This window comes from Cygnus olor, chromosome 3 (assembly GCF_009769625.2).
Source record: "Cygnus olor isolate bCygOlo1 chromosome 3, bCygOlo1.pri.v2, whole genome shotgun sequence".
Taxonomy (NCBI): Eukaryota; Metazoa; Chordata; class Aves; order Anseriformes; family Anatidae; genus Cygnus; species Cygnus olor.
In genome coordinates, this window is record NC_049171.1 from 27,605,447 (window position 1) to 27,632,727 (window position 27,281).

Consider the following 27,281-nt stretch of genomic DNA (forward strand, 5'->3'; position numbering starts at 1 on the left):
TTCCCTTGTGCTACCATGCACATTCTCCTGGGTTGTTTATATTTGAGGCCTTAACTCCTTCAAATCCAGACATCCTAACCTTTCTGGCAGAAAAACTGCCCCAAAAGTATGTGAAAGATACAATGCTATTCACAGCATATTGCCAAACTGTACCGTTTGAAATTGTAGATATGCAACATCAACAGCTTAAAGCAAATGCAAACTCCATAACATCTGGACCAGTCCTTTGACGTCCAAACACCGTAATGTGTTCACTAGCTAGAAGACCCAAACAAAAAGGTGACACTCCTTCACTTTTTTTATTTGTTTGTTTATTCTCCAGCTGCAGTAATAACACCCAACAAAGCAGACCATCTCTTTAGCCACTGTCTGCATGGAAGTTTGAGAGTGGCTTTTAATTTGCATTAATAGTCTGTGTGCAACAGTCATTGGAAACGAAGATACTGTTACAAACATCCTACTCTGACTTACTGATGTAATTTAAATCTAAATTACCTTTAATCTATTCTCTTGTCCAGTGTTTTGAACCTTTATTTTAATTTTCTGCAATAAGGAATATTTCAATATTTTTGGAAGATGAGTAAATTAGAAGCAGTAAGACTGTTTTTTCTCTGCATGTAGTATTTTCAAAATTCGTCTCTAACGTCCAGTTTCTCTGTTATCTACTCCTATAGCTCATACTTAGTTATAAATAATATGTATGGAAAACTCTGAGGCCATCAGTAGAATTATTTCTTTAGAAAGATTAACAGAAGCTTGTGAAAAGCATGATGTTCCTATCACTTTTTCCAATTATTCTTGAAAAACAAGCAGAACAAGGTACAGATATTTTCTGCCTAAGGAAATTACAGCCTAAAATCTAACAAAAGTAAAACCTTGTTGGAGAAAAGGTGAGAGGGCAAGAGGAATGAAGAGGAGAAAGCTGTGCAACTAGACTGAGATACTATGTGCTCTGCTTTTTAAAGCCTTCATCCAAATTGTAGAAGTGCTGAATCATGTATTAAATAATGTAGAATTTTTAAGGAGGGAGCACCAGGCATGGCACCTTAAGGAAACAGGGTGGAATGAAAAGATATACTCAAGAGCAAGAGTAGGAATAACGGAAGTCACTGTAGCATGAAAGCAATTTTGTGGAGAACGGAGAGGGAAAGCATATGATGAGGGATGTAGTCTCATAATTTGGAGCCGTACAAGCCTGAAAGCAGGACAAAAGACAGATGATAGGGACTTGGCATTATCAACATCTTACTTTACAACTATGCTAGGGGCATACAAAAGGGCCAACAAGCATTCTCCATCCCTGAGATCAACTGTCATGCAACTCACATCTGTTCATCTGAACACTTCCAACCAAGGCAACTACTTATACTGAGCAGCTCCTAGCTTGTGCTAGACTCTGAACCATGTCCAGGACTTGTTTGGAAGAATTCCAGTTGCATTGCTCCAAAACCATATCAGGAAACTTCCTAAAAATTCACAGAATGGACAAAAGCCCCTGTTCCTTGTACCTGTTTCATTTGCTACTGTAGATACGGCCATGATGTATGGTGGAAAGGACAGACGGGGAATTAAAGGAGAGGATCATGAATGTAGATTCTTTCACCACTTTTCCACACCATACATAGGCTCCATAGCAGAGATGCATTCCAATTTACCTAAAGTGAAGAGTTTTCATATTCTTGTTTCCAAGTATTTCACCTCATTTCTGTGCCAGCATATCAGGTAAACATGATCCAGTGGAAGGTCGTCAACATTAATTCCACAAAATTCACAACAATGCACTCAACACGTGTGAATTCAGTTACACATAAGACTTTGTTAACATGTATATAAATGTATGGGTACATGGAAATAACCATCTATGTTTCTTTGCAATAGCAATGCAAGACTTCCGGATAACAAAATAACCAGGATTATTTCATGACCTAAAAAGCTCATGGCAAACACAAACATAGAGTCGCCTATTAGGAGTATTCTGGCATGAGACTATTCCCAATCTACTGAACTATTCCCAGACTAACTGAACCCAACACTTCTCAAAAGTTAAAATACATAGAAAGAACACCAGCACACAAGTCCCTAGTCAAACTTGCAAATGGATGCAGTCTGAACTTCCACTGATTTTGAACTTACTTAATCATTTCCACCTGAGAAAAGAAAAAAGAAAAATACTTTTCTCCCAAACTGACAGCATTTTTTTCAACAATCTTACACACATTTAAATAAAAAAGCACAGTCAAGAGTCAACTTTATTTGTTTCTAGGTATGCAGTACTTAACAGAAAATGAAAGTCAATCCTCAGCTTTTGATTAAAGGCCCTGTGGAACTAATTATTTTCATGTGATGACTATAGTGCATAATTATTTCATTTTATAGGTATATAGGTTTTTAATTCACTTCTTAATTTTACAACTGTCTACCTGTTTTTTGGTGTTTTGTTGTTGTTGTTTGAAAATGAAATAAGAGACGATTAATTTTCCTTAATACCTGGCTAAAACATGTCTTTAACCTTCCTGCAAAATAAATTAAAGTTGTTTTTGCATAATTCATTGCAAGTCAGTCATGTCATTGTAAAGGGTACTTTGTACTTCACTAGTTCTTTAAAATAAAATCACTAAATACACCTACTGCTTCTATTAAAATTAATGTAATTTCATATCTCATCCTTACCAAGTAAAGTGTTCACTAAAACAATGTTATAACTATTTTCTGTTAGTACTGAGTTTCATAAACACAGTTGGTCCCTTTCTACTTCATCCTGTAGTAAGTATCCACATCAAATGATAGCCTCAATGGTCTTACCATTTCTTACCCATTACCAGGTCTTACCAGGTCTTACCCATTAAGCTAGTTACTCAAATGCAGGTGCATCTGACTGTGTCACACGGTTTCTCATAATGCATTTATAATCTGGAATTTCATAGTTCTGAACAGCTGTTCCTAATCACAAGTCAAACATAAGGAAGTTTTGCCAACGTGCAGCCCACTTCCTCAGAATCAGCGGCGTTTACTCTACTCCTCTATTGCTTTATCAGACACTCTACTCCTATTGCTTTATCAGACACAGACCCCTGTGACTGTTTAAAGCATAGTCAGGTTTTAAACCACACCTAAGTTATGTTCCTTACTCTGTCACTATTCATTTTCTTTGAAGCCTGCTACAAAGAACCCTAAAGGCTTTGTGAAAATCCTAGAACATTTTGCCTGACAGGTAACCTTAATATACTTAACTGTGTTTTATTTATTTATTTACTTATGAACTCTGTCAGGCAGAAAAAGCACAATTTTCCTTAAGAGAAACTCTGATACTTTCACCTTATCACATTACATAAATGTATTATTCTGTCTTTAATTAGTCTTCAGTTTACCTGAAATTCTCATGAAACATCCTGCTCTGTCATTCGGAGAGTCTCCTTTCCTAAGAACAGTATCATTTCCTAAGAATCAGTGATGCTGCAATCAACAGTACAAGTATTGGTTAAGAAATACAGCATGCCACACCAATTCTCCACTTTCATAAATTGTTTTGTTCATGGTATTTAAAATTTGCATAATGCTCTAAAAGCATATATGATGTTTCACAGATACCAAACAGGCAAAGTCCCCGCCCTGTGAAATTTATAATCTAGTTCATAAATGAAATTAGAGGACAATGAAACAGAAATGAATTGAACCTAGATAATTTCATATGGCTGTTTCTATGAATAATTTTATTTCAATCCAATCAGATGTTTTATGAAATTATTCTAGTTCTCATTTTAGTGCATTAAAGAAAGTGAAAGTAAAATAAAGTATATTACTATATTAGAAAGCTATATTCTATGTATAGCTATTCGACCAATATAATCTCCCTTAATGTAAAAGGCTGACGACTACTTTATAAAAGGCTAGATAATTATTTAAAACAAGCTAAAAAAGTATATACCAATAACTGATCTTAAACTGTTGTGTTGCAAATGAAACTATCCCCATCAACAAAATATACGCTCAAATCCACTTGTTCACCACAACTTCATGGCAGTTTTCAGTGGTATAATTCAAATATCAGGTTTGAAAACACGATTGATTCCTTGTTAGAAAACACGAAGCTCACAATCAAACCTTATTTTCTCTAAATACTTGATGGACTGAGGTACATGCTACACTTCAAATGGAAAATCCAGCTCCCCAACCTCCCCTCCACAGCATCTCCTTACTGGCATCTCTCCACCCTCTTGACTTGAGAGAAAGGGGCTTGGAACAGAGGCAAAATGCCTCTGAAGATCCTAACAGCTTAGGGAATACTGGCCTTCTCTGGCAGCTAGGGGGAAATGAGCTGAAGCAGCACAGGAGAGAAATAATCAGCTGAGAGTTTCACCTCCAAGCAAACTAAATATACGTGGGACTCCTGGGGAGGAATTGTTTAGGAACAAAAAGCTACATTATGGGCATGGTTATCCCAATAATCAATGTTACTGATCACTTGAATCTGTTTCAATAATTTTTGCTGGTGACTTTATGCTGAATTATAGTACACCAGTCTATAACATGCCATACTGTCTTCAGACAGAGGTGAGCTGTTTTTTGTTTGTTTTTGTTGTTGTTGTTGCAGTTTGTTTTTGTTTGTTTGTTTGTTGTTGTGTGGTGTTTTTTTTTTAAGAGTTTTTTGGCTAACTAGTGTTTGCCTGTTGTCTTTTTTCCATACACACAAAAATATATCTGTGTTTGTACACACATTTTATTATTCCCCCATTATTTCCAGAACCAATGGGGGAAAATGTAAGTGAAAATGAAACAATTAGCTTGCTGTAGATGAAACCATTAAGCACATGAAAAACAGCAATAGCTGACCATGTGGGGAATGCACACCAACAGCCTCCTCCTGTGTTCAAAACACCATAAAACTGTATTTCTGTAAAGCTCTAGTAATAGGAGTTGGAAATAGGAAGGAAACCTTGGGGGTATGGAACAGGCAAATGGGATGAAAGTATGTTTTATCTAATTGGGTTCATTTTATTGTATTCATTTTTATGGCTCATCACTATTACTGCAGCTAACTGTAGTCAGTAATCCTGTGAATTTTTTGTAGGTCATAAACAAAAACGCTTGTCAAATACCACCAAATACTGTTTGCATTTATAAGCCTATTTCTATGTAAACTCTGGTCTCAGAGCTACACAGATATATATTTGCTAAGTAACGACTGTCCTCAAGCTTTTTGACTGTCTGAATTCCTTCACATGTCTTTGCAGCTCTTGTCAAATGTGGACTCCCAGTTGGCACTCTCATTTGCTGACTTAAACAACTTTCGGTTTCTCAATCCCTGAATATTGTAAATAATTGTTTCCATTTCAATTCAGAATGTAAATAACCATTGTAATTGTGTGAGAATTAAATCCATAAGAAAAGGTGGTTTTAGAGGAAAACAGCTGTATTTGGGTAGAAAAATTACTTAAAATGATTCATTTATAGCACCCGTCTTTATCTATGTTAGTTCAATATTATAATTTTCTTATTCAGCTGTTTTATGCTGTAATTTGGTGTTTCATATAACTGAAAATTTGTACTTCAAGAATTCAGAAGTTCATCCATAGAGAAGATATCTAGATTTACTAGCACTGTGTTTTAGGAATGGTGCTGTTCATTTTTTTTAATTCTTGTCAAGAACATAAACCAAATCATGCTTTTAGAATAAACTGAAGTGTACACAAACCCTACTAACCCTATTTCCGACTAGCAAGAGGCAAAGTTAAAGCTAGTAACAAATGATATTAAGACACCCAGAGCTAATTAGTTCTTTTTATTTCAGCCTCTGTAAATAAAATAAATAAATAAATAAATAATAAGGTTGCTATAATAAGATGATTAACATGGTAAGACTATCATCAAAAGAGAAAAATCTAGGATCAGATTTGGGAAAAAGCAGGTTAAAGACACCTTGATGAATGAGGTGTTTGCAAATTAGTTGAAACTCATGAAATTTATATTAAACTAGGTAAGACATGGCACAATGCTCAAACAATCCTGACTGAAGTTGTATCTGCTCCACATAAGGCCATTATCTTTCCATACCGTGGTCCAGGAAACGTGCATCAGTGACATCAAGTCTTTCTAGCTAGGCTGAGCATCTTCCCATCACATCCTCAGCTATCAGTAGTGCAAGTGGAGCCAAAGAAATTGCCTTATGGCAGCTGGTAGCAATGGAAAAATTTCCAATTTTCCAATAATTTTCCAATTTTCCAAATCTGGAAAGATGTTGCCAAAACATGTCCCCTTTAATTTTTTCAACTGGTGAAATTTAACAAAACTGAATTTAAAACAACGCACTAAGATAGTGAGAGAAAATGTATAACAAGATAGGAATTTGTTTGGTTTTACTCAAATTCTGTCAGCTACATACACAGATTTATGCTGAAATTACATGCACACAAGATATTTGCTACTCACAACTTTTGGGTACCCTATCAAACTTTCAATATTGTACCTAAATTTGAAAGTGTATAGCATAAAAAAAAGTTAAAGTTTCATCATTTTTCCCCTTTGTCCCCTACAGCTTGATGTCTAAATTTTAATTTTCCACTTCCCTGGTGGACTTTGAGGTGATCTGCTGGGGACACTTCAGGCTGAAGATCAAACAAAGCTTTACTACTACAGTTTATAAAACATAAAACAGATGTTTGACTTACTCAAAATGTAATTATCTCTTTGACTGCTATGGATATGGGCTTATAGCAGTATCCTTTAAAAGCTCAGGTTAAAGAGCTCATATTTATTGGTGTCATTGAGATAATTGCATTTCATTTTCTTTGCTGGCTGCAAGAACTTCCAGTAGCAATTTTATGATCTGACCTAAATGCAGAAATGATTAGCAAAATGTGATTTGGCAAGTGGCAGTTTAAATACTACCTGCAGCCCATCATGCCCTAAAAGACATATCACATTTTTAAAATAAAACTCTTTACTGCAGGGAAGAACTCCAGCAAAAAGAAGTTAGGACATCAGGGGGAAAAAAAAACCAACAGCAACATACTGAACATGAAGGTTCTTACAGCAAACAGGAACCAGGAACAGGCACTCAGCTTGCAAATATGATCATCACTAGAGATTAATGCTAGTAAGCTGCTTTAGTTTTGTGAAACTATTTTTCAAACCTTTGCAGTAGGTTAGCAATTTAGCCTTGTTGAATCTGGAGAAAAAGTTCCAGCGTCAAATGAACAGAATTAAACAACATTGATCTCACTGAAAGCAAATATAAATATATATGCTGGAAGAGAGCAGAAAGCCCACAGAGGAGGCATCCACAATGTGGAGTCAGCAAACTAGGGGTACTCCTCACTTGTACATTCATTATGTGAGCTAGAAAAACAGCTGCAGTCACTCGGTGTTATGATTCTTGGTAAAACTTATACTATTCTCTTTCAGCATCCACCCATATATATTAGTATGAGAGTCTTAAACTTATTGTGTTGAAGACAGTAATACTTTATTTGGTCTGCAGACTTGCAGTAGTCCTCTGTCATCCCACCTGTAATGAACTCCCTCTTTATGGTGCTTACCATATATTTCAAAGTAAGACTAGATAAACTACATATAAAAATGAATTTATCAGTTTTCTTTTAAGCCATAATTATGCTAAGACAATGAAAATAGCTAAGATTTATCTTAATTTGATAATTGAAGGCTGAGAATGAAGGCAACATTAATTGAAGCCTGCCAACATACAGTCCAGCATAAGACACTGGTGATGCCACTGACAAAACTATGAAGATTAAGAAAATGATACAGGAAGTCAATCATTGACAAAATAAAACATACCAGAAGAGGCTGTTAACTGAATCTAGATTAGTAGACTGAAACAGACTAGAATTAAAAAAATACACAGTAAAAATCGGAAGAAACATCATAACAAAAGGAGAAAATACAAAAAAATTCTTCAGAAAGTTAAATACTTACCATGGAAGTAGCCCTGTAACTATTAGACAAATATGTATTCTGAGCAATTCACGAGGAACAGGTTGCATCAAATTAAATATGTGCAGACTCCTACTGTTCTACTTGTCATACTAATCTTCCTAACTCCATTAAGTGCATAGGGAAGATCATAGACCAGGGAAAAATCAGTCTATTCACTTATCTTGTCAATATTTGCATGTTTTCTCTACATTCTTCATAATTAATAAATTTGGAATCCAGGTAAGGGTAGCATTCAATTAAAGATTAAAGCCCTTACAACGCACATATTGGATCCAATACCTTTTAACATTCTTCACCTGGATGATGGGACAGACTGCTACCCCAGCAAGCTTGCAGATGACAACACTGGTAGTAGTGACTGATAAAACAGAGGATTTTATTGACATTCACAGGAACCTCAAGTTTGCCGATGATACTAAACAGGCAGGTGCTGTTGACTCCTGGGAGGGATGAGAAGCTTTGCAGAGGGATCTAGATACATTGGAGCAGTGGGCGATCAGCAACAACATGAAGTTCAACAAGGGTAAATACTGGGTGCTGCACCTGGAACAGAGTAACACTGGACACAAGCACAGATTGGGAGACAAGTGGCTGGAGAGCAGCTCAGGAGAAAGGGATCTGGGGTTGTCGGTTGACAGCAGGCTCAGCATGAACCCGCAGTATGCCCTGACAGCCAAGAGGGCAAATGACATTTTGGGATGCATTAAATGCAACATAGCCAGCCCATCAAAAGAAGTGATTCTCCTGCTGTATTTAGCATGGGTGAGGCCTCCCCTTAAATATTGTGTGCAATTCAGGGTTCCACAATATAAAAAGGATGTTAAGGTCATTGAAACCATCCAGAGGAGGACAACAAAGCTGGTAAAAGGGTGGGAAGGTATGTCCTATGAACAGAGGCTGAGAAAACTTGGGTTGTGTAGTCTGGAGAAAAGGAGGCTGAGAGGCGGCTTCATTGCTCTCTGCAACTTGCTGAGCAGAAGTAGTAGAGAGGGAGGTGCTGGTCTTTTCTCCCTGGTAAGTAATGACAGGACACATGGGAACAGCACAAAGCTGCACCAGGGGAGGTTCAAACTGTGCATTAGGAAAAATGTCTTTACTGTGAGGGTGGTAAAACACTAGAACAGGCTTCCCAGAGAGGTGGCTGATGCCCCATGTTTGTCAGTACTCAAGTATCATTTGGACAGTACCTTCATGTGCTTTAACTTTTGGTTAGCCCTGAAGAGGTTAAGCAGTTGGAGTAGATGATCTTTGAATCACAGAATTGTAGGGGTTGGAAGGGACCTTAAAAGATCATCGAGTCCAACCCTCCTCCAAAGCAGGTTCTCTAGAGCAGGTTGCCCAGGTAGGCATCCAGACGGGCCTTGAATATCTCCAGAGAAGGAGACTCCACAACCTCCGTGAGCAGCCTGTTCCAGTGCTCCATCACTCTCACCATGAAGAAGTTCTTTGGAAATAGGTGCGGAACTTCCTGTGTGCTCCATCTTGTGGCCATTACCCCTTGTCCTGTCCCCACAAACACTGAAAAGAGGTTGGCCATACCCCTTTGTCTTCCACACTTAAGGTATACACATTCATAAGATCCCTTCTCAGTCTTCTTTTCTCCAGGCTGAACAGACCCAGGTCTCTCAGCCTTTCCTCATAGGGAAGATGCTCCAGGCCCCGTATCATCTGTGTGGCCCTCCGCTGGACTCTTTCCAGGAGATCCCCATCTTCTTGATTCTGGGGAGCCCAGAACTAGACACAGTACTCCAGGTGAGCCTGACCAGGGCAGAGTAGAGGGAGAAGATCACCTCCCTTGACCTGCTGGCCACGGTCCTTTTAATGCATGCCAGGATCCCATTGGCCTTCTTGGCCACGAGAGCACACTGCTGGCTCATGGCCAACCTGATGTCCACAAGGACCCCCAGGTCCTTCTCCACAAAGTTCCTCTCCAGCAGGTCATCCCCCAGCCTGTAGTGATACATGTGGTTGTAAAGGGCTGAAGGTCCCTTCCAAATGAATTACTCTATTTGAACAGTTCAAATGGAAATGCTAGGTCCCACACCTGGTATAACCCCATGCACTGGTACAAGCTGAATGCCAAACAGTTGGAAAGCAGTTTTGCATAACAAAACTTGCCAGTTCCAGTAGTTGCCAAGCTGACCATGAGCCAGCAATGTGTCCCTGTCACAAAGAAGGCCAACAGCTTCCTGGCTTGCATTAAAAGTGTGGCTAGCAGGTCAAGGGAGGTGATCTTACTTAGACCTGCTGAGGCCTCACCTGGAGTCCTATGTTCAGTTCTGGGCTCCCCAGTACAAGAAAGGTATGGAGCTACTGGAGAGGTCACAAGGGTAATGAAGGGACTGGAGTATCTCATGAGGACAGGCTGAGAGAGCTGGGACTGTTCAACCTACAAAGATAAGGCTCAGGGGGATCTTAGCATCGTCTATAAATAACTGAAGGGAAGGTACAAACAAGTTGGACCGATGCTCTTCTCAGTGGTATCCAGAGACAGACAGGACAAGAGGCAATAGGCACAAATCCAAATACAGGAAATTCCGTTTAAACATGAGACAACTAATTGTTTTTTCTACCTGAACTTTCTTATAAACCATTAAACTTTTTTTTGCTTTTATTCTTTTGAATCAGCAGATCTTTAAATGGCATTGCTTTTTGGTTTATGTATGTTTTATTACGCCAGGCAAAAGTCTAAGAAGTCTTTACAAAGGGAAGAAGAATTTGTACTTTGAAGGCAATGTGAGTGAATTCACAGGAAAAGAAAATTCTTCTTCATGGGACACTAAAGATGATGATTTGCTCTCCTCTCCACTACCTCCAAACCATGCAAAGACCACCTGAAACCAACCAGCTCTGCAGAGTTAACTCCATTTACTTCAATAGCATCATTTTACCATTACATCTCAAATTTTGTAGAGCTCTAGAAGAAAACTGATGTCAGACAATGGACAGGGAGGATCCCAAGACTGAAAAGTGGCTTTGACAATGCATACACATTTTCCACTTTTCTATACACACTCTGCATCATATGTTTAAAATTAGAATATGTTTGTCATGATCTCACTCCCAGCTTGAACACCAACAGCAAGTTTTCTAATATAACTACGCAAAACTCTTAGAGAAGGTCACGATTTCAGACTCCAGAAAAAAAATATGCATTAGATACCATCAGAGCAAAAATTCTGCAGAAGCAAAACCTTTCTTCAAATGGTGCTGCACAACAGCAGGACCATGCCAATGACAAAGAATGCACACGGTAACTGGACGACTAAGATTCCCATCTGTGTCCTCAGTAAATCTTCCCTGAAATGCCCTTTCCCACTGAAAGGACAAGTAGCAGTAGCAAGATAAGAGCATTGGGAATAGGTGTTATAAAACAAGTACCTGACAAACCACAGTTAAAAAAAAAAAATCCATTACGGAGAAAGCTAAAATATTAAGGTGTGATTAACAGCCAGTAAGGTAACATATAGTAACATGACAACAGCTGTAGCTAAATTATTTCACTTATCACTGAGAGTATTTAATGGCAGCAAAGTAACATTTTTCAATAAAAGTATATTTTTAGCTTTTGCCAAGCACCAAAAAGACAAGTCAGGTGTACATTTATGTGGCATATTCCTGCATACCATCATCACCATTTTCTCAGCACAGTAAGATGAATTTTCAGAAATCTTCCTGGTTAGTTTGCCTAATACCTGGACCAGTAAGTTATCCTCAACATACTCCAGGAATCTCCTGTATCACTTACAGCCTGCTGTGTAGTTTTCCCAACAGACATCCGGACGGTTGAAGTCAATCATCAGGATGAGAGTGTGCGACCATGACACTTGTAATCGAAGCAAGAATGCCTCATCCACAGGCTCCCCTTGATTGGGTGGCCTGCAGTAGACCCCAACCACATGTTGTCCCTTACTGGTGTGGTCCTTAACTTTCACCCACAAAGGTGAAAGGCACTGGTGTCTTACATGCATACTTTTGTTCCCAGCTCAAAATCTTATTTTTTCCTCAAAGCAAAATTGGTATTATCCAGCCCAGTGTTCTTTTTTTCTCCCCTTTCACTGTCCTTCCAATCCATTAACAGTCTTCTTTGCTGCAGCCTTATAATTTAGTAACTTGAATATACCAGTCTTCTTTTTAACTTGGAAAAATAGGATATGTTGGTATTGAGAAGCTGTGGACACGCCATCCCTGGAATTGTTTAAGGTGAGGTTGAATGGGGCCCTGGGCAATCTGATCTAGTGGGTGACATCCCTGCCAATGGCCTAAAGATCACCTAGTTGGAACTAGGTCATCTTTAAGGTCCCTTCCAAACCAAGTCATTCTGTGGTTCTATGATAAGTGTGCAGGCTGTTATTGTCTCTCTGCTTAGTTTTCTGAAGTTGCGAATTCAGTACATCATAGCCAAAAATACAAGCAAGACAACTGACAGAAGAGTGATTAAGATACATGTTGTACAACAATGTGTTTGACAGTTGTTGAAGTTAAAATACAATGTGTGGGTGAATAAAAGGTAGAATAAAATCAGAAAGTGGGCTGAAACAGCTTGCTATTTAAGAAACAATGACATGCCTAGAACATGAGTGTGTTGCAAGAGATACAGTAAAAGACAGTCATTCTTACAAGAGAAAGAACAGTGCTTGGTTGGTATTCTTGCAGAGATAATCACAAACTTCTGAAGTTAATGGAGAGAATGGTCAGAGAGATGATGGGTTTGATACTTAACTAAAAAAGGCCAGAGGTCACCAAAACAGTAGTGACAACAACAGAAAGTGTCTTTATGGGCATGTTGAAGAAAAAGGTTACAGCACCAAGCTGAAACTGTGAATGAGAAGGCAACAAGAACACAGTACGAACAGAGGGACACTTTGAGAGGCATCTCCAAAAGAGATTCCAAACCCTCCTGATAGCATTTACAGACCATTTTTCTGTCTTGCAGTGGTCAGTTCCCTGACAAACAGGGAGTGATAAAAAACTACTGCACTAAATTTGTAAATTAAACAAGGACATTACATGACACAGGACAACATTTCAGGAAAGTGAAAGTGCAAAGATTATGAAAGAATAAAGAAAAGAAATTATATAGACACAGTATGTTCAGATAGATACATAACAAGAAGATCACTTGTAAAACGAAGGCAGAAGAATTAGTCAAAAATTAAAACAAAAAATGGAAGGGCCTTATGACATGTTGCAACAAAAGGGATGGAGGGATACAAACTAAAGGGATATTGCAACAAGGAAATATATGGGGAAAGAACTACACAGAGCTCTAAAGAAAACTTAAAATACTTAAAAAAAAAAAAAAAACAATAACAAGCCTGTATCTAAAAGTAGGAAGGAGCCATCGGACGATCTACTGTATTGGCAAACCAGCTTTCAAGAGCTGTGAGACTTAAGCATGTCCACTACTATAGGAGAGTTTTTCATCATATTTTGCTAAACATATCTTCAGGCATGACTCATATTAGCAAGATGGCATGCAGAAAATATTATTAGTGTGGATGGCATATTCAACCATTTCAAATGAAGCAGTACCATCAATCAGATTATGTATTTCAACATCTGAAGAATACTTCTTTCATTCATTAGCAGTATTTAAGGAACGTAATTACATCTTCCAATTTTTTTCTCAAGAAGGTATGTGCTGCATCATCTCTCAGTCTGTTTATACAATACAGTATCTATAAGGTTAATTCTGTATTTTCACAGAGCTAAAAATAATCAACTTGAACAGGAGTTACAACTTGTGTTCAGGCACAAGAAAAATCTTAAAAATTAACTGAACTCAAGTGCTGAATTATCAGTAAATCTTTTCTAATTATTGGTTTGCTTGTGCAGTTGTACAAAACAGCTGAAAGATATCCCTTTGTCAACCCAAATAGATATTAAAGGCTCCACTTTTTTCCCCTGCAGTTGTCCTTTTTCTTTAAGGAAAAACAATATTGTTATGACAGCATTAAGGCAGCCAAAAATAAACCTATGACACACACATACAAGATTCTTAATTCTAGGCATCTAACATCTTTGAACAGATATTTGCAAACACCAGATAATTATTTTTTAAAGGTCTCCAGTAAATTGTTACTGTAAAATGGTACTGGTTTTCTTTCAGAATAACTCTTACTCAGGGTTTGATCATCATCTTGGCTGTGCTGTGACATGCCTCTGGACCAAACATCTTTTCCTAGTCCATGCACCTCAGGCTATAGAATTTTAAATCACAAGAGATGGGGGAAGTTTTAGAATTCAGAGGTCATGGGTTTGTAATGACATTTGCACTACTCTGCATTCAAATGAAGGACTAAATTCCAGAGGGCCATTTGTCAGCCAGATCAAAGAGTACCCCGTGGAACATCACAAGCCACAGAGATGTCTCACAGGTTGAGACTGTTTTACCTTACTCATTTACTTTTTCCAAGAAGAGAAATTGATAGTCAGCTGCTACCCAGATGCAAAGCTTTTAGGACAAACGTGATAACACTGAAATTTTTACTGCAGACCATGACTAAAGTTCTGTTGTCTTTGTTCATTAATTGAGTGTTGGGCAATGCTGGAAGAAATATCAAAACTTCACCTCTTGGCAAGTGATCAGCTCAAAGATACTTTCATTATAGTCTTTCAGATTCTAAAATAATTTTGGTATCAGTGGCAGCATGCTGCATAAGCTGTAGCTGTAAGTAGAGGCAATATAACACAGGTGTCAGCAGTTTCAGAGTTAATCAAGCTCGCTTTTCACCAAGTAGTGTTATTTATATTGTTATTTAGCAATGTATTGTTATTTAGCATGTACATAGTTTTTCCGCTTAGGGAAATGATCTCATTTAATATTATTTTGTTAGGTTTGGCGTAAGGCTTTATTATATTAATAGAGTTGAAGTATTGTTGTCCTCTGTCTCTCTACCTGTTGGCAGAGACCCCAGAAACCTTCTGTGAATACAATCAGGAATCAAGAATGGATTTTTGGAGACCACTGAAGAAAGCCTGTCACTTTCTATTGAGCAGCAAATAGGAAACGCCATACCCAAAGTACCTAATAAGCATTCATATTTATTAAGATAGGAAAATTAGTGTTTATTGAAACTTAAATGACCCAATTAGGGTCATTGCAACTGTTTTCTTTTACCAGGCACATCAGTAAAATGCAAAAACTGATATTACCTTAAAACAATCTAATCTCAGAAGTGCCAATCAAGTCCTTTTTTCTTTAACCTACTGCTTTATATAATCTTTATACTATTTGCAGTTTGAAGTTTTTACCACCTCTTTGTTTGTTTGTTTCAGTTTACTGATAACAAGTTACTTTTAAAGACACAGGAAAACTTGCTGCTTACATCACTGTGAAGGTTGCTGCTCTCTACTCAGGTAGAGACTACAATAGAAACTGTTTCCAATATAATCTCGGCATACCTCTTCTTTCTTCTCTGAAGTCCCATATGGCTGGATAAAATGCTAACTATCATCTCATCCTTAGCTGAGAAGTTATTTCATAATTGCAGCTTGTGTACTTTGAACCACATTTCTGTCAGAATATGAGTTACATTTAACTTGGGGGACACTTAGGAAGGTTTAGAAATTCAAACACCGGTGTAAGTTTATCTCAATTGATATACGATATGCAAGAGTCACTACGTCTTTAATAGTAAGCCTTGAAGTGCATATCCCTGTGAGATTAACATAATGTTATCAAAGCAGCATTAGCACTGTTACACTGAATTATCCACTCCATACTGGGGCATACACAAAGGGGTATGGCCTACAGACATGAATAATTAAATCATAGAAGTAAAGATTTTTCTCTAAGATAATGCACTACTGTACCGCTATTTTTTATATTTTTTTTTGTAGGAAAATATATACACACAAGAACTATTTATCTGCATGTATGGATGAGTGTATAGTAAGTGAAGTATATCACCTATATAAGCACTATGGCCTTTTAAGGGGAAAAGAGTTCCCAATTTAATTTTCATTCTCACCTCTTTGATGTGCCCTGCTCTGTCTTTCCAAGTTTCTCCCTACCTACTGATCCTCCTCTCTACTACAGATACATTATCCACTCACCTGCCTTTCTTCTCACCATAATTCCTTCTGTTTCTGACATCCTTCTCCAGTAAAGCTGCCAGCTTTACTTCCAAGTCAAGTCTCCATGGGAAAAATTAAAATTAAAAAACTCGACTGAGGTTGTGGGGATAGTAGAAGAGTATAAAACAGAATGAAAGTGGCTGAGGAGTGGAAAGTTCTCTAATTATATTAACTGCTTGGAGCACAGTTGGGGGAGATGTCAGCTGCCAGGGGAAGGCAATGCAAATGAAAAAGCTGGAGGAGTTGTACTGAAATAACAGAATCTGGACAATTCTTCTCAGCTGTAATGAGGCTACTGAGATAAGCAAATAAAAGGGCTTACAAGCTTGCAGCTCATAACACTGATGAAAAATCTAATGCAACATTTGAATGGTTATTACCTGAAGAAAGAAGCAGACAAGCTTTATAAGTAGAAGTGTGAGGTGTTCAATGTAACAGTATTACTCTTTAAAATAGAAAATGTAAACAGATTAACCACTAACTGATAATATTTCAAGAGAACTCTAAAGGTTAAAAGGAAAAATCTCAGTTGCTGTTTAATATAAAATTGGGAGCATCTCTGCAAAATATCATGTTTAATCCCTGCATAATGTAATTATATATATGGCACAGACACCTATAGCATCCCTAAACACATGAAATACAACAGTATTGAAATGATAATTATTCACAGAAGCTTTTCAGAAAGACTTGAACCTCATCTTAATTTCTTAAATAAATGGATAAGTGTTTTTCAACTGCTTATCAGCAGCTTTGATATATCCATTTTAGATGAATAAAACTTAACTGAAAGCTTCCAGAAGTCCTCACTGAAGTTCAAAGGTTGGAGATTTCTAGCTGTCACAAGTTTCTTAAAGCTAAAGTAGCTAAATATTTTATACCTATTAAATGAGATTTTTTTCATTTTTCTTTTTCTGTATTGCCACTCTCCTCTATTACTGTAACAATTTGCCATTGTTTTTCTCTCATTTTTCCACCATTCCTTTATTTTCTGTTCCTTTCCTCTCAGTTCCTCCCTCTTTTTAATTATTCATAAACCCTTAAAGGCCATGAGAAGGGACAGAGACAAATTGTCAAGAAGCAGAAAGCTGCAGCCAAAACTTGGTATTAGTCTCTACTTAATTTCCAGCTCAGGACTTCTTAGTGTTTATACAGTTGCAGAATCAAATCAAGCTCATGCTTCACGTTTAAATCAAGTTGGTCCATCTCCACTTTCTAATGTGATATCTCCTTTCACCCCCACCACAAGAAGCACTCAGACAGCTGACAGTACGAATGGTTCCTCATTATAAAAGCATTACATCAAAATCTTTGCAGCAATGGGAAAGCTTAGACTCATAATTCCCTTGCACCTGACATATTTCAGATTATTCGTAGACTTTGGGGCAGCAAGGGTATTTTAATACTGGAACTGATGGTTTGTGCATACAAACTATTGCATAACCTGGTAACCTCAAAGTTTAGTTCTGGAAAAAGAGAGGTAACAAAAATGTAACATGAGCACCTGTTTTGTGACATTCCCTGCTTACTTAGGGATCCCTTTCTTTTTCCACTAATCACTAAAAGTTTCTTAGAGCATTTTGCAACCTGATCTGTTTGTGCCTATACCATTTGCAGCAAACAAAGCCACCCCAGTAACAGCAGCAATACAGCATTTGGAGGACCCCTGACAAACAAAATAGAGTGAATTACAGGACACTCCAAAATAGCATATTTACAGAGACAGGACAACCTTGTTAAACATGAGCGTGAAGGATCAGAGAAGAGACTGAGCAATACCAGAACTGAGCACAGCAACCTTACGATGGTGGCTTTGAGCATAAAAACAAATATGTAATATGGATATACAATTCATATATTTGTCCTGATCTGCATGTATGAGTAGGAAGTTCTTTCAAATAAGGCTGAAGCTTATGAAGCTGAAGTATGAAGCCTGAAGTATGAAGCTTACACACAAATATTAGTGAAATAATTGCAAATGTATTGACAGTTCTTCAGTCCCATGCATACACCAGGATAATAAGCATTATTTATCCAAAATTAACTATTTTTCTGATGAACAGCTATCTGAAGACATTGGAGAAAAGGCTCTTGCAATTCTCCTTCATGTTATCAGTCCTAAATTTAGCCTCTGAGAGCCAATAAAGTCATTTAAGTAATTCAGTAAGTCACTTAAGAGTTTGGTGCTGCTTATTTTGGTAGAGAGAGCAAAAAAAAAAATCAGTTTTAACTGCAAATTGGTAAATTAGGGATGGCAACTTCCTAGCTGCAGCAAATTAGCACAGTCCTGGGTATTTCGGAAGAATGAAGTCTGACTCTTTCCCAGCTACGGAGTTCACTCCCTGACCACTGAGAATATGTGGCATAATGCCCAGACAGCATCAAGTGCTTACTGTAATCCTAAAGAGAAAATGCCAGAAATTAATTTGCTCAGAAACAATCAGAAATATCAGAAAAATAAATATTCTGATATTCAGAAATATGGAGCGTAAAAGTCTTCACTTTAAGAAGTAAGAAGGAAACTAAGTTCTTCAACATCAAAAAGCCATTTCTGAAACATACACAGGGTCCCTGATTTCATAGCAAGTTCTTTAACTTCAAGCACTTGAAAAAGCTTTGGAAAGTATGTATTAGAAATCCTGAAAGCATTAAACTAGGAGTTATTGTCAAAGTGGGATTTGGTTTTCTTTCTCCAGTGTTCAAATTTCCTAGGGGAGCCGTTTTTTCTTCTCATTCCCAGTGCTGCTCTTTGGAAGTTGACCAGTTATGAACCAGCAGCTCTGACCCCTACATTGTTGTTGTTTTTTTTGCTGACAACATTGCTGCCTTCACCAGCTAGCAAATCCAAACTGTTTCTGCAATAGAACTAGCAGAATTCTTCTCCTTACAGATTCAAAGCAGAGATAAAAGAAGGAATGTAGATTATAAATCAATCTTTTGCAGGCTAGCATAAAGTATTATTTTCTCCAATAGCCACATCAATCTCCAGAATTCAAATTATTGGATAAATCAAAAGCTTTTTAGCTTTACATCTCTAGGTTAACCTTTACTCTAGCCTCAGTTTCTTGTTCTATTGATGCACACTTCAGCAGGTGCATAGAAATTCAAAGGCAGCAGTGACCTGCCCTCTGTCTTTTAGGTTTTGGATCATTAGTTCCACTATGGACACCTTTCTAGGATAAGGAAGTAGCTGTACTCAGTCCCAGCAGGATTCTAATTAAACTATGACAGAATTTATGGAAGACTGTAATAACCAGGTTTATTTTTGTCTGATGATTTAAAAAGAATAATTTCATAAGAGAAGTAATAAGAATACACATTTCTTATGCAGTTACTTTCATTCAGAGATCTCAAAGATCAGACTGAAATTCAGTATTAGTTTTCAGCTTCCAGGTGAAAGTTTTAAAGGGTATTCATTGGAGGTACATAGTACGAGGAAAAAAACATCAAATCTCCATCTACTATGCACCTCAGACCTCTATCCCTGTGTCAAGGTTCTTTAGTTGTCCGGTCCTCCACAGTTCTTATTTGATTATATGCCAAAGACTGTACTGTAGCTCCATTAAAGCACCATTAAAGTTTATTCCATTTTATAAACTGTCCACATCCTCACCTATTCTGTTATGGAGCTCTAAGCCACAACACCCATCCAAGGGCTGAAAAATGTCATGTGAACAAAAGATGAACACATACCTTCATACCGCTTTGGCAGGATCAGTCCACAAAACAGCTTCTGTTACACATACTTTATTAATCCCCAAGAAAAACATATTTTTAATTACTTACTTTTTATCAAGAGTAAGTAAGAGAAATATATATGCTAAGGTCAGCTGTGAGGACGCTGAATTTTTCTTCAAATTCAGTAGCTTGTTGAAAAGAGATTTGAACTGAAACAGTTAAAAATTGCCTTAAAAAAAAAAATGCACACTCACCCTGTACTGAAATGCAGGATTACTGCAGTGACCCTGCAGGTCAAGGAAACATTGCTTCATCAGGGCAGTGCCTTCAGCCTAAGGTACAGCTGCCAGGCACAGGAAAGCATGATGCGCTCCTACTTTACCAAGCATTGTACAGGAAATACCCAACAACAGCAATATTTATGCATTCTGAAATAAGACCCAACATATTGAGCCTGAAACCTGTCTCTCAGCAGATATCATGAAAGAGCTCTTTTACTCTTCCTGCATCGCTTAGTGGGCTAGGTAGACATATTATTTTTATGTATATGTTTTAGCCTTTCTCAGGAGTCTTATGCACTGGTCACTATTGAACCTATCAGATTCTGTAGGCAACTAGCCTGTTATAGCAAATCTGGTCATCAGTATATGTTGTCTGCATATCGCTGAAACAAGAGAAGCACACATCCAGTGCACAAGAACAGGATGTACCTGATGGGCCAGACTGGCCCTTTCCCAGGAGGTGCTGGGACTTGAAGCTCTATTGTGGCATGTGGAGCCCAACCATGCCACCTCCTGGTTACAGATGGCCACTATTCCACACATTATGCAGGTATTAAATGCTTAGGAAGTTAAAAGTTCATTTTCTATTCAGCTATATAACTAGCTATTCCTCCTTCTCTTGGTACCAGCTTATATCAATTTCTGAGTTTCTTCAGCTTAAAAATATCTATTTTGATGCACAAAGGAAGAGAAATGGATAATTGCGGTAAGTGTTCCCCAAATTAATACACCAAGGAGAGCTAGAGAATGAAATAAATTTACTAAAGGAATTCCCATAACAAATAAAATCTCTCTTCTCCTTCCGAGTAAAACATTCATGCTGCCAAAAAACAGCGCATTCTGGAATGTTGCTGAGGCTATGGCTATCCAGATAAGCCTCAGTCTCAGAAAATGCCTTTGACCTTCTCTTAAACAGTTGGTACAAAATTCTGCTTCCCACACTGAATCACACCTTAAGCAGCTCCACTGATTCAAATAGCACCATTTAAAGAGTGAAGCACTACTTCTCACATAAGGGTATCAGAATCTAGCCTTCAGTTATTGCATTTATATAGTTCCTTCTTTGTAAGGAAATTTACTGTGTTTCAAAGGATGTGCTTTCTAAGATCACAGATCAAATGGTCCTAAACTGCTTCAGATCTCTGCAAGGATAATTTACTCAGTCTAATATTTTATACTATTTTGTTTTTGCTAAAACCAGTTATCCCCTGGGACTTATCTACATTGCATTCTGAAAGCCCAGACTATTTCCTTAAGATTATGAACACACACCATGCTGTCATACTGCAGTAAAACAACAATTTACCTTTTAAAAAAACATTTAAAGACTGAAACATACATTCATTTCAAAAGTCAGCAGTAGTGATAGAATATCCTTTCTCATTATTCCATATATATTAGCTGCATCAATCAATACATCAGATTTGTGTAAGGACTGCCAGCTAGCCCACAAATGGCAACAGAAAGATTCCCATTAACTTCAGTAAGTTTTGAATTGAGTCTCTGATACCTAGCACACAGCTGCTTTACCGAAATAATAAGTACCTTGTATTCATCTAGAGTTTGCATTGTTATCCTCTTTTACTGAATAAGATCCAAATAATAGCTCTGGAAATCTAGTTTTTAATGAAACTGATTCCTAAAATACATGCTCTAAACATCAGCACGTTTCCTGAGTCAACCTTCCAGTCGTTCACATTGCATTTTGTGGGACAGCAAAGTAAACAATGATTAATACAAACTATTCTGTGAACACAGATTTCTTCTCACAGGATATAAACATCAGGAAAAAAAGAAACAACAAGCAGAAAACTGACTGCTCACAGATTAATATTAATCTATGTGTTTACATTAACATTTTATAGTAATCTTATTTGAATTCAAAGACTTTAATAGACAGTAAGGTAATAAAATTTGTAAATATCTTTTCACAAGTAGTTTGTTACAGAAAACAAAAAAGTATCAGAGGCCTGACTTCAGCAGGTCACAGGTTTGACCAAGAGCCTTTCACATCTTAGGCTAAGGATACAATCTTAATTTTCTACATCACCAAGACAAATAACTCTCATGTAGTGACCTTATTATTTCCCCAAGGTTTTTAGTAGGAACATACGGTTATGAACGAAATCTGCATTCCCATATGAAAAGCAAATTAATCTCCAAAAGTCCAAAAAAAAAGTTCAACATATGCAAAAATATCAGTTGAAATCCTGATCGTAAGACAAAAGGAATTTGCATTACATCAGCAGTTTTCAGGCTACCTAGAACAATTGTTGCAGCCTTGTTGTATGAAAGGCATTACTAATGCTCACGGGGTGTAAATGTTAAGTAATTATACATCTTTTGAATAATCATGCCCTGTCCTACAAGGAGCTTTACGAAGCTGAACTATATGAATCTAACTGACGTGACTGGAGGTTTGACAAACTCATGCTATGCCACATGGAATAATGTAGGGACTTAACTCGAGTTTAGAGTTAAAGGCCTGGCTCTCATTGCCTTCAGAATGCCAACTGACAATTTGAGGTCAATTGTACTGTCATTATATAGAGAGAAATTAGCTACCTCATTACCCAAGTAATGCTGATATTTCCATGGGGAGAGATGATCTTTCTTTGGCTAGCTGTTTTGAATAGGTCTTTCTCCTATGTGTTTTTATAAGAAAACAAAGATATGGCTTTAATAATATACAGTACAAGATTTCCAAAGCCACATTTACAAATATAAAGTTGGCTTGTCCCAAGCAATATATAAATAATTAACTAACACTTTTTATTTAAAATAATTTACATATATGCAAAAACAGTGTATGTCAGTCACTCGTTAGGGACTGCAATGGGATGTAGCAGTAGAACAGCTCTGAGATCTGGCTGGATCTTGAGATTGTGCTGTGACATAAACACAACTCATGCACAAAAGGTACTGCTCAAAGATGCTCTCCTCACTTTGACATTTTTCATCTGACCAAGTATTTATCCTGATCCAGCACATGAGGACAGATCCCATCACTAGAAGCAGTATGATCTTACCTTAAAAAAAAAAAAAGGCAGTTTACAATAAAATTGTTTAAAACTATCCACAAAACAGTGTGATTTTTCCATATATCTCTTCCAGGCACAAACACGAAACAATCTGCTACACAGAATAGCACAACTAAAAGAGAAAAATCCTCTCCAAAGAGCAAAGATTTGCCTATCCTTTAGGTTTTGGCAACCAGTTACAGTTAAAAGAGGTCTTTTGGTTTTATTGCTGACTGGATCACAGTATAAATATAAATGCTCAATGCGTTTTGCAAAAAGTTTTTTTAAACTAATGCACACAGAGGCAAACGATCACCGTCCATCCACAATTCACACGTCCTTCTAATAGAAGACATAAATGGCTTTTCCATTTCTAATGATGAAATAATCATACTATACTAGGAGCTATTCCTACACAAAACAGGTAATGACCTCGGGGGGGGGGGGGGGGGGGGGGCGGTGCAGTGAGGAATAACGTCTTCTCACTCAGGTATTCATTTAGTCATTAAGAGGCTGGGTTCATTTTCAGAATTCACCTGTGATTTTTAGAGAAGTTGTGTTTTATGATTCACACTTTATACATAAGTAGCATTAATACCTCTTTTCTCACCTTTGTTTGTGTTGTCTGATAAGTATGTGCATTCCCTGCCTCGAGAAGCATCCCTTTTCTGTGGGTTTCACCATACATTGCAAAAGGGAGGCTCTAGCCTAGATAAGGACTAACGTAAATTACTTCTACACATCATCTTTCAGTGGTGAGGGGTAAATATCTACTGATTCAAGTAGGCACCTGACACTGGTCAACCTGCAGAACACAGACACACAGACCTAGATATCAAAAACCGTAAGAAATTTGTTGATTTTAAAATAAGCATAATGAAGCAAAGAATTAATGGGGAGAAAAGTGAGGTTTTATCTTTACAAGTAAATCTAGTGTCATAATTGAAGCCATGTTTTTGTAATGTCTGCTTGCCCTTCTGTGTTTTCACATAGCAGCATGAATCCTCTCAACTCCAGGTTCTAGCTGCTGACATGAAAAATCACAGCACTTCAAGCCAGAGTGAAAGCTTGAGGCTCTCAGCTCTGAAGCCAAAACCTTCAAAGCTACACTTACACATTTTATACAAAATCTACTGGCAATCATGACAGCTTAGTACGCCACAAAAGCAACACCTGGTTGCAATTGCGATGTAACTGCTCACATATTTTTTTAAAGAATACAAGCCCAGAGCCCAGAAGCATCACTTCATTGCTAACACATCCTAGAAATACAGTATTAGAGATCCTTGCACCCATTTTCTGGCATCAAAAAAAATCTGCCGGTTCCATGCATTTTCTCTTTATACCCAGCAGCATCCAGTGCATTCACTCGTTTCCTTAACTAGTTATACTCTTACTTTAGTGAAACTGTTTCAATAGCTATCATATGTTAGACTCTAAAATGAATCTCTAGAAAGCTTGACAGATGGTGTTTTGAAGGATAATGCCAGGTATCTGGTGTGAATCTGACATTAGCATTCCCTACAGCTTCCACAGACAGCTCACCTTCATCTTTTAAAAATCCACATATACCTAGTCCTCGTTATCTTAAGAGGAAAAGAGAAGATTAATCTTTTATTCAAACTCACATTTGCCCAAAATACATTTTCTGCATGGATTTGACTCCTAGAAATACCCATTTTGGTCTTGTTTATTTTTAAAACTTTACTTTGCACACTTTCAATGATGTCCTTCATGCATTTTCTATCTTTCGCATGCATACACTCAGCAGATACCTCCCCCCTCTGGGAAAAGACTAAACTGCAAGGTGCAAAAACTACACCCCTATAGGAAATACAGACTTTTATGTTTCTTGTAGTTTTATTAGAAAAACAACCATAAAAAGTAATACATCTGTCACTTCAGCAGCAAGATAGTTATTAAAAAGGTGCACAGAACGTGTATTTGTTCACCCTGAATTTCCGAGCTATCAAACAGGGTCACTCCAATAAAACCTGGGCTCAGTACATTCATTCACAATCAATAAAACAGGTATTTAAGGAAGACAATTCACAGACTGCTGACACAGGGAAGGACATTTACTGCCAGCATAATAAGTTTTAAATAGTTTGATTGTCCCTAAAATGTAACAGAACTTTGGAAGTCATTCACTTCCCCTGACTGTGAGGTGATTTGAATTTGTGACTCCCTCACGGGCCTACCCATAGGTTTCTTGCCTTGATCTCATCTAAGGGCTCAATAGCTTGTCTTGCTTTATGCATCATCCTTTGTCACTTCTTTTCCAGATTTAACAGGGATTTTTTAAATGAGTACTGGGGGCCTCAGAAGAAACAGAGAAGTGCAAGGGGAACTTACTGGGTTATGCTTCTGTGGAAGTTGAGGCACTGTACTACGAGGCCTACATTCAATAACTACACCGAGCAGTTGTCTAAAAACCCACGAAACTGCAAACTTTCTGAAGATTCCCTGAACCAGTTCGACCGAAGTGAGGTGAACAGAATTAACTAGAGTGCAGAGCCAAGCGCTACAAGCGGCATATCCCGGATCACAACACGAATCCAAACCAAGATCATCACGTCCTGGGCGAAACCGTGCTGCGAAGCTGATGAGCCACATGCCACCAGCGCCCATCACAGCGCCCTGTTAGGGGCTCAATAGCGCCAGCAGCACCACAGCCTCGTTCCTTGAGCCCGGGGAACAAGCCGCGATGAGCTCTCCGAGAAAGAGGAGCCCCAAAACGCAACGGGAGCCCCGCAAGCCCTGCCTGCCCAGCCCCACCAGGGGAACCGCAGGTCACTGCTCCCACCGGGGAGGCTCCGCGGGAACCCCCCAGGGATGGGATGGAATTGGGAGGGGAGGGGATGGGATAGGGGGCGTTGGGCCGCGTCGGGCGGCAGCGGAGCCTTACCGTCGGCCAGCAGGCGCATGGCGTGAACAAAGGAGGGATCCAGGCTGTCCTTCTCTGCCATCAGCTCGGGCAGGTACTTCTCCTGCTCCATCTCCTCGGGGCCGCGCCGGCTGGCCAAGCCGGGGGCGGGCTGCGCGGCCGCCGGCTGGCTCCGCACCTCCGGCCGCCTCCTCCTCCTCCTCTTCCTCCTCCTCCTCCTCACCCGCCCCGCTCGGCGCCCCGCAGGTGCGCAGCGCAGCGCAGCCCCGGCCGCCCCCTCCCGCGGCGGGGCGCTGCCCTCGGCCCCCCCGGCGCCGCCTCCCCCCTTCGCTGCGCGGGGGGCGGGGGCCGTACGGGCGCCGGGCTCCGTGCGCCTCGCACTGCTCGTCCCCACCCGTCCCCCCCCCCACCTTCTTCGTCCTCCTCCTCCTCCTCCCCGCCCGCCAGTGAGCGACCCGCTCCCACCGGCCGCCTTAACTAGGGAGGCGGGGCGAGGCGGGCTCCCCGCCCCGCGGCGCTGCTATTGGTGGGGGACCCGTCGGAGGGGCGGGGCCCCGCGGAGCAGATGGGCGCCGCTATTGGCTGGCGCCAGGGGTGGGAGGGGCGCCGGGGGGGAGGGCGCGGGGCTGGGTGTGCGGCTGTGTGTGTATGTGTGTGTGTATGGGTGTGTGCGTGTGTATGTGTGTGTGTATGGGTGTGTGTGCGTGTGTATGTGTGTGTATGTGTGTGTGTGTTCGAGTGGTCGTGCGTGGCCGTGGGAGCCTGCGGGAGCATGTGGGGTATGTGTGTGTGCGTGCGTGTGCCACTGCGTGCGCGTGTGTCTTGGCCGCGCCGCTGTGTCTGTGGCCCTGCTTCCCGGGGGTGCCCGCGGGAGCACGAGCACGTGTACTGTGGTGGAGGTGCGAGTGCGTGCGCGAGTATGTTGTGTCTGTGCGGGAGGGACAGCCGTGCGCCCCTGTGTCACGGCGTGCCTCTCCGCGTGGGCACACCTGCGGCTGCGTGGGGGGCTCTGGGGCTGTGCACGCCCGCGTGGGTCGTGTCCCCGTGTCTCCGCCGGTGTGCCAGCGGGTGCCGGCGGCTGTGGCCATGTGTTGGCCGTGTGGGTGGCCGTGTGTTGGCCCTGTGGGTGGCCGTGCGTGGCTGTGCCTATGCGTGCGCGTTATGAGCGTGTGTCTGCGTGGCTGTGGCTGTCCATCTATCTGTCCGTGTCTGCACGTCTCGACAGAACGCGGCGCCCATACCCAACGGGGCGGGCGCTGTCCGTGGCGCTGAACCCCCGGTACTGTTCGCGGTGCTGAACCCGTGCGTTGTCCACGGTGCTGAAACACCCGGACGGGCGCTGTCCGTGGTGTTGAAGCCGCGTCCGACACTGGCTGTGGT

At 39.6% G+C, this 27,281-nt stretch overlaps 1 protein-coding gene across 5 annotated transcripts in view; it reads right to left on the bottom strand.

Annotated features, from left to right (window-relative positions):
* KHDRBS2 (KH RNA binding domain containing, signal transduction associated 2) overlaps positions 1–26,160 on the bottom strand; it is a 359,602-nt gene extending 333,442 nt beyond the window's left edge. For all 5 annotated transcript variants that reach the window (XR_005818562.1, XR_005818563.1, XM_040553046.1 and 2 more), the window contains exon 1: positions 25,923–26,160. Coding sequence is in view for 3 of the 5 variants with exons in the window: in XM_040553046.1 (XP_040408980.1) it covers positions 25,923–26,013 (91 nt within the window). In the remaining 2 variants the exon portion in view is untranslated. The remainder of the gene's footprint in view (positions 1–25,922) is intronic.
* Between the last annotated feature and the right edge of the window lie 1,121 nt (positions 26,161–27,281).